This window comes from Phocoena phocoena, chromosome 9, assembly GCF_963924675.1.
Source record: "Phocoena phocoena chromosome 9, mPhoPho1.1, whole genome shotgun sequence".
In the NCBI taxonomy this organism is placed as follows: Eukaryota; Metazoa; Chordata; class Mammalia; order Artiodactyla; family Phocoenidae; genus Phocoena; species Phocoena phocoena.
In genome coordinates, this window is record NC_089227.1 from 103,544,068 (window position 1) to 103,552,930 (window position 8,863).

Sequence of the window (8,863 nt, forward strand, 5' to 3'; positions counted from 1 at the left end):
GTAAAAGTACTCACTGTTTTTTATGTATTTAATTAAATTTTAGAAATTAAAAAGTTTTTAAACTTAAGGTTTCTAGAAATTTAAATTTCATTCCTGATATAAAGTGAGTTTGCTTCTTTCGGTGATAGCCATACAGCCCAGAAAAATTAACCTGGAATTTGCAGCAATGTTTCCTTAATTTCATGACTAATCAAGTATTTATGAAATCAAGCTTTTATCAAACAGAACACCATACTTGTATGTGTGCGTGAAATATACAGTACACGTTATTAAAGCCTTATTTCATCTATGAAATGTCTTCACTTTTTTCCTATTACCGAGTTAAATGCTTTCCTGCCAAGCCTGTTTGTATCAAAATCCACAAAGGTAATTCGTTTCATGCACTCCTCGGCTTCACCTATAGAAAGAATTGGGGCTCGTCATGACGCCAAACAAGGGATTTTCAATAAAATATCAGACATGAGACAATGCAGTATGAACAAGAGACGTAAAGTTTCTTCTCATGAAGAAACATGAGGACAGAAATGCAGACATTGACCTTGGGGCTGTGACTTGTCTCTCCTCTAACTAGCAGCACCGTCATTCCTAGAGTTCAGTGTGATTAGCAGAAGTTTCACACAGACCTGGAAAAAAAAAAAGTTAGATGGCATCACTATCACATTTAACACCAGCCCAGAAGTCATAATTTACTTTCTGCAAAAGCACATTCTTGTGGAAGCACATTTTTCTTTTTAAACTTTCTTATGGATATTTTCAAATACACCCAAGAGTAGAAAGACGAATGTAATCTACTCCCCTGTAGCTCGGTCAGCCACTGCTATTCCTGTCCCATCTCCAGTATTTTTTCCTGGAGTATTCTGAAACAAAGCCCAGGGGTTGTATCATCTTGCCCGTGGTCATGGGAGTATTTAAGGAATATTCGAGACAGGGAATCCGTGCGCTGGGCATTTAATCCAGGGAGCAGAGAGGCAATGATGCTTGGATACATAGTACATTTCCAACTGGAAGCAATTAATGCCAGCTCTCTTTAGGCTGGGCTACGGTTTATTCTAGCTACGTAATTTATTTAAAGTAGGAAGTAGGCCAGCCTTCGTATTATTTTCTATGATTTATTAGCCTTGAAGGTAATTATTTTGAATATTAGAATTTAACACCCCCATTAGTGCTTGGAAGTCTATACAAAAAGGTCAAAATGCTTTTACTTTAAATGTAGGCTAAACATTTCTGGATATCTGAGACCTATTCCATCTGTGGCATTCAAAATGATCGTGTCACAAATTCTCATCGGTCTGATGTTTTTAAATGTTAAGATTTGATATCAAAGCAGAAGTGATATGTATACAAAACATATTTATGTATTTGTGTTTATACCCTCACTCTACTTAATGAAAACCTCCACAGACCAGAGTATCCATTTATGCATAATCTAGAGTGACATGTTCTACCTTGAGTGGAGTATAGCTATCATTTGAATCATGACCTTATATATTATTAAGATTTTAAAATACCATTTTTACTTCAAGACATTAAAACGGCAATCTGGAAAAGACTGAGTCATGTGCCACAAAACATTCAACCAGGAAAATCTAACGAACTCACTTTTATTTCATGCCTAGGAAAGAAAAAGAGATATATAAGAAATAACCTGCTACCACTATTACTGTCTCATGCCCCCCAAACAGGGTGTATTTGATAACTTTTCTTCTATCCAGTGAATAAAGCTATAGTGGCATCTGCAGACCCACAGCCTTTCACTGAGACGTTTTTCATTCGTTGAAAGGATGACACATGTTCATGAAAATCTCACTAAATTGTTATTTTTAAAGCCAAACACAGTCATTTTAAGTTTAACATAAAATATGTTTCCTCCATTTTCCCCCATTTACTTTGTGTAGGGGGTGAGCCTTAGAATATTAATATTTTAAAGAATCATACATGTGTTAATTAACTAGATGGGGGGAATCCTTTCACAATGTACACACATATCAAATCACCATGATGTACACTTTAAATACCTTACAATCTTCTAGGTCAATTATACCTCTACAGCTGAAATGTTAAAGTCTGTGAATGTGCCCTCATCTGCTCCCATATAATTGTTAAAAATAAAGTGAAAAGGTCTACATGAAATAGAAAAAAGCAAAATTCACACACACACACACACATACACACACAGAGTCATATTTTTAAAACATCATTTAAATCGTGCAGAGGGATAATAGCAAAACTGTGGTACAACAGCACAAAATAAAGCATCGCCTTTACAAAACGGAGGGTGAATGTCATGCTATAGCAGGAAACTTACTGTACTTGTATTAGATTATGTTTAAAAGCTTCTGGACTTTTTATACAATACGAGAGTCTCACCTTTTACACAAATTTCCGAAAGCATCCCAATATGTTAAAACGTATTACATCTTTGCTGCTGCAGTCATTAATTGGAATTATTCTCATTGCTCTGTCACTTTAGTTTTCTCCCCGCAAAAAAATTTTAAGTTTGAAAAACTCTTTATCTTGTCATGAGGTTTACTCACTTCAATAATAAGGGGGGCTTAGGAGGGCAGGGATTCTTATTTCTTTTTAGGATTACTGTATTCCTAGTTTTTAATTTATAAGTGGTTTAGAACATCCGTAAGTATGTTTCACAGAGAAACAACCTGCAAAAACTCACTCCATTTTACTACGTAGCAGCCATGTGGTGGTTTACTCTTTGGAGTGGTTACTTTGTGTTCTCAATAGTTCTAGGGCACTGATACTTATGTTTACAGTATAAGCACTTAATCGGTTTTAAAAAATCGATGCTATTAAGAATTATTTGATCATGTTTTATTTTACACTAGTAATAGTGCACATATCCTAAGTTTATGCTTTACGCTTGTATTTTCTTTAGGATAATATTAATTTTTATTTCTAATTATAAATAGGCAGAAGGAATGAAAAGAGATAGTTAATATTATCGAAATTAAGCCAAAGTGCCGCACTCGGGGACAGAGTCTTTCCTCAGAATCTTATTATCTGAGGCAACTACTGCCATAAAGAGTTGGTGAAACTTTCTTGAGACTTTTGTAATATTTGAGCAGGTGCTCATACAGCAAATGATTTGCATTTACCATAGATGATTATGACAAGCCCAAATCCTTTATGAGGAAAAAATAGGAAAACAAATATCGTCAACATCGTTACATTTTTGCTCACATCTTAACGCACACGTTCACCTCTGAATAGCTTGAAAGCCTTCCAAAATAATTTCTTTGGGAAATTGTGACTCTGCACTTATTTACGTGAATTTCACAAGTTACAACAGTAAATATCAAGATCAATGGAAAAAGCTCTTGGATCCCTGGCTATAGCCTGACTGCATCGTTTCACCACACTCTCCTTCAAATTCCCAACTAAACTGGATTTTAAACAGAGAACAACCCCATTATCTCCTCAGAGTAAGAAAACGTCATCACGTTAATGGAAATTTGTTACTTTCTCGTTCAGTAACTTTGGATGACAAGTATTTACCTTCTGGTCACAGTAACTGTTATTTTAAGGACTTCAGCACTAAATTTGATCCTATGGCTGCAGGTATATTATACTTTATTAAAAACAATTGCCGAATGCTAAACATCTCAAGCTTCCATAATTGCATCAAAGTATTTCCCCAGCTTCCAACCAGTGTCTTCATATATCACATTCAGTTTTTCAAAGATATCTGAAAAGAATGTACGACTTGTACTACATTCCTGTAAGTGTATTTTAAAAGTATCAACGTGATACAGACTGTGTTCAACCAAATGGAGGGTCGGGTCTGGGTGGCCCTGTTTTTCAACTCTGTGTATAGAAAATAAACTTCTGGCAGCGTTTTCTAGCTTCTTACTGTGCGTATATGCATGCGTGTGTTTAAGAATACGAATCAAGTATTATCTTCCACCCTCTCCCAGAAAAACATTTTTAAGAAGTAGGTATGCTGGGAAAGGAACTTGAAAAAAAATCTAGCACCAAATAAACAAACAGAAAAACGTTTGAAATTTCTCACTAAAGAAAGGTCCCACTTTCTGTTGGTGGAGGTAAGTACACAAGTCTTAAAGGGATTCTCTTTCCCTGGTCCAGGATGGAGAACCCAGCTCTGAAAGTTTAAAAAGAGAAACGCATTGGATTCTTGGATCCGTGCAACTGTGCTCCTTCCCAATTGGAAATCAAGCATCTTTAAATTCATTTAAAATGTCGAGGAGAAGAAGTGCAACCAGCAAAGGCCTCAGAGCCCTGAGGTCTGTGTGCTTTTCTCTCACATGGCGTCGTTTCTGATTCAGTGGAGACCCCATCAGGGGCAGGGAGACAGCGAGGCTCGGTTTGAAAAAAAAAAAAAAAAAAAAGATGCTGCAGTGCTGAGCTCAAGGGAGGGGTGGGCCAGGGAGAGGGCGCATGCTACATCAGACACAGTACCTGGTTTTTCACTGCACAGCTTGTCAGCGAGGCAGTGTGCCTCCTGGGCGATAAGTGAGAGTATTTCATCTTCGTACTCTTCCATTATAGTTTCACACTGTAGAAACAGAATAACAACATATGTGGATAGATATGCACTCACAGGACGTCTTGTTAGGAAGAACTTGTCACAGTTTTATTAGCTAAAAATATAAAATCATGTTACCAAGGTGGTCCATTTTATTAGCCCTTTTGGTTTAAGACGACATTGCATCGGATGAACCCTCTTCCCAGAATGTTAATTGCATCGTTTTCCTGAGACTTGGCTAACTGTTTAGTCCTGTTGAAAGACGAGGGTGAGGCAGGAAAATGGTGCTTTGTATTTGTTCCTCTTCCTCAAACTGGAGTGGAATGCAAGGAACAGGAGGGATGGAGCTCCTATTTATGGAGCTGAAAGTCTTCGGGTTTTTTGTTCGTTTGTTTGTTTTGAAACTTTAGAGAACACGGCTCCTTGAAATGGTTAAAGCAGTTTCCTTTAGATTTAACATAATAATCCATTTTGTGGTTTTAAAACAGGGTCTGAAGTGTGAAAATAATTAAGCTTTCTCAGCAATCAAAATACAGGTTCATCTTCAATTGCACTCGGGATAACGGGGCTTTTCAGTTACTCAGGAAAGTTTCTCTTCATACCACTTAAGGGATCCATCCATAATTTCTCTTTGCTTCCCCCCACCCCACATCTGACATTTCAGAGAAGAGGGAGCTCAAATGTACCCACGCACCCAAAAATCTTAAATTCTGACTGGAGCGTGTGTCTGCGTCGGAGAAGCACAAGCTTAGGAACTGTGGTGGTAAAGAGTGTTCACTGGAGACTAGTAACTCATTTTCCTAGTTCATTAAGTGAGAAGCTAAAATTTTTTAAATGGCATTTAAAAATATTTAAATTCCACTATTACATATTTATGGGAGACCTGTGAGATACGAACACACTTCCTCACTGTGATTCCCATTCTACAGTACTTTTAGCCCTGAATTATTGCCTTGATTTTTTAATTAAAATGAAATCTTCAAAAGTCAGCTGCAGCCCTTACTTATACCAGGGGTTCAGCATGTCTGACATTTTGGCCAACGTGTGAACCAAAGACATTTCTCAGACAGGCTTTCCCATCACTTGGTCGGACTCCATAGCATTAAGTGAAACCTCTTGCTATATATTTTGCCAGGCACATTCTAGAGAGCCAGAGGCCAGCATTCACGTGAAATAAACATTATGTTGGGAGGAAGTGCGGCATAAAGCCAGCTATCATACTAAACCCTTGTTTAGTGCTAAAATACTTGAATGAACTCAGGAAAAAAAATCCTCCCTCTTCTGTGTAGCCTTGGGGAAAAAGAAGTGATGTGTGTCACTCTCCCTCCATCATGTGGTTATAAATATTTGAAAACGACATTCATTTTAATTTGGATTTTAACCTCGGAACCACAGTCCCTGATTCCTGACGTAGGAACTTGTAAGAGACCTTCCCCGGGCACGGGGAGGACTGAGTCCTCTTCCCAACCGTCCCCAGGAGCAAAGCAACGTGCAAACTGTGCCTCCAAGTCACTGGGATTTGTAACGCACTTTCTGGAAAATATCACTTAACTGTCTCCACGGAGATGAAATACCACAGCCCCTAGGTGTCTCAAAAGGCAAGTCACTAAGTGCGCGGTTAACACTGAGAAAGCAGCAGGACAACAAAGCTAATAGATAACAGTTTAATGGGCATGTCTTGAAACTCAACAAACCCCCAAACAAACAGCAAAAAAAAAAAAAAAAAAAATGTACCAAAAACATGTTCACGGAGTACGGAATTCCTCTGCGAAGAAGATAGCTTACCGAGAATTTCAAATGTCTGTAAGCATCAGAATAAAAAGAGAATTTTAAAAATTCTTTGTATATTTTGTCTCCTTTCCTTGGAGCAAATCTCTGGAAAGTCTTCTCCTTAGTCACGGGGTCTTCTTCGAGCTTGTAGTCATTCATTCGCTCACACACTTTATCCAAGAGGTCTGTGAGGAATGCCTCCGACTGGGCTAAGGGAATCTGTGGAGAAAAGCCAAAAAAGGGAGGAAACTCGTCTTAACGTTGATATTATTTAAAAGACCTTCCCCTGAATGCACGTGGTAGCACATCCCATCCCCCAAACAGTATTCCTGTCCTGATACAACATGTGCACAGTTCTATTATTTACATAATTTAAGGGGTTAGCCTAAATTCCGGTTTTTAAAAAGTACCTGTGTTCGAAAGCGGACAGAAGAAAAAACTTCTATTCAAGCTAGAAACTATACTTCTACAGGTGATCATTTTGGAGAGTCATGGAACATGCAGAATAAGGCATTAAACACAGGTAATGGCTGTTATTATCTATCTACTTGCAAGAGACAGACAGACAGAGCCAGAGAGAGCGCTCGGGTCTCTCCTCCAGCGCACCCCGAGCTGGGAGAAGGCCGGGCTTCGCGCTCCGCAGCCGCTGCCCTGCGCGCCGTGGCCCCTCGGCGACCGCTCGGGCCCGGGGGCAGGGAAAAGCCAGGCTGACAGAATCGCCCCTCTCGCAGGCGCGGCTGCGCTGTCTTTGGAACAGCTGGTGCCCGTCTCCGCGCGCCCCTCTCCCTCCGGAATCCAGCGAGGATTCAGAGGACCCTTTGGCCAACCACCTCCGCCCCGCGCGGGGGTCAAAGAGCACCCCTCGCCCTTGGTAACCGGGACAAAAACTCGGGGGCCGTCTAGACAGGTCAAGGTGCAGGATGCTGCGTCCCCGCGGCTCCTTCCGGAAGGGGGCGGGGACCCGCCAAGGGCGCCGCGGACGCGCCGCGGCCCCGCCGCGGCCCCGGCCTCTGCGGGCTTTCTCCCTCTCCACCCTCTGCTGATCAAAGTAGGAAGTTTGCATGACAACCATGGTGAAAGGGGCTGAATCACAAATGAACTCGATTTCGCCGATGTTGATATATCCAGCCTCCATTGTCCCCTTTCAGACGCAGTGTGAACCCTTCCGGTGCCGGCGACCGCGCGGCATTCACATGCGCGCTCCGGGCGCACAAAGGCTCCCCGCGCCCCTCCCTGCCATCTGGCCGCGGGGCTCGGGGCGGGCTGTGCGGCGCGCCTCTTCGCTTAACCCTGCTTCCAGCCAAAACCACTCGAGCGTCACTCCCGTCACCCCCCAGACTCGGCAAGGAACGAACTCTGTAGAAAAGGAAGGAGCCAAAGAAAACCGGCACTAATGAACTTTCCATTACCACCACCACGTGCGCCGTGATAAAATATCCCTGCTTCTGCCTGCAAAACTCGATTTGAGATTGATTACGAACTGCTTTCAAGGCCCATGCAGTCATCTCTGAAATCAAGTCGTTTATTAAACTGGAGTGTACCGCGGCGTTCTTTATCCGCTAAAATATCAAGTTAAAAAATTGAGTGTTTTAAGGTTTTTGAATGTCTACACTCAAAAGACCCTAAAGAAAGTAGCTCAAAGCGCACAGTCAAAACACAAGTTACGTTTTTATTTACACCTTTAACTGTGCCACTTTAGCATCGTAAGTTGTAAATAAAACCAAAAACATAGGTTAGCAAATTGAAAATCTGTTTCAGAAACGAAAGATTAAATATCTATCGGGACTTAAAAGCTAGAAAACAGAGGTAGATTCTTAAATTACAGTTTATCAAGCAGATCATCAACAGAATGGTTATGGTTTCTTCCTGCCCTGCGTGTGCTTTCGTATATTTCCTTGTCTGGTCCATATGAATAGGCTCATAGCACTTTCTGCATGTCCACAAAGCAGCGTTTTTAACCTCAAAGTGAAGAGTTGGCTCTTTCATTTAAAAAATCTAACTGTGATCAAGAATCCATTCTCTCTCCCCCCTCCCTAACCCTCTCCTTCCCCAATCAAACTGTAAACACCGAGGGGCCACGCTATCACTGAATGGAGAGGGTCTGAGCATTGGCAGGGCGCTTTTGGAACCCTGGATGCCGTCCTTTACACACCACAGTATCTCCCGTTGAGAGGAGACTACTCTGGAAACTGTTTTTTTTTTTTTTTTTTTTTAAACTGACCTGACGTTCTGAGCTGCGTGCAAAAATCCTGAGTGTATAAGATCTGAGCAAATCAGGATGTCAATATGCGAGACCTTCCACAACTTACTTTTGAGAGCCGTGTTATTTATTTCCTGGGTTGATGCTTTTGAAAGAACAGTCGCCACAAGATAACTTTCCACCAAACGGGACTGTCTTCCTTATTTTGAAAGTGGAATTTTACGTATTTGAATATAGTAGTATTGTACCTATTTTAACGCAGATATGTTATAACTAGGGATCAACACGCGAATCTTGCTGATTTCATACATCTTTGAAGGCTAACTGGCTTTTTGATGTAATTGCTGGCTCTTTTGAGTAAATGTTCTTTAGTAGAAAGAGTAGGAAATGTTACA

The 8,863-nt window shown here is 40.8% G+C and overlaps 1 protein-coding gene across 1 annotated transcript; it reads right to left on the reverse strand.

Annotated features, from left to right (window-relative positions):
- Nucleotides 1-585: 585 nt before the first annotated feature.
- CNPY1 (canopy FGF signaling regulator 1) lies at nucleotides 586-6,427 on the reverse strand. Its single transcript, XM_065884393.1, has 3 exons — nucleotides 6,284-6,427; nucleotides 4,432-4,528; nucleotides 586-623 (listed from the first exon to the last, which is right to left on the reverse strand). The coding sequence occupies exons 1-3, from the start codon at nucleotides 6,425-6,427 to the stop codon at nucleotides 586-588; spliced, it is 279 nt and encodes a 92-aa protein (XP_065740465.1).
- Between the last annotated feature and the right edge of the window lie 2,436 nt (nucleotides 6,428-8,863).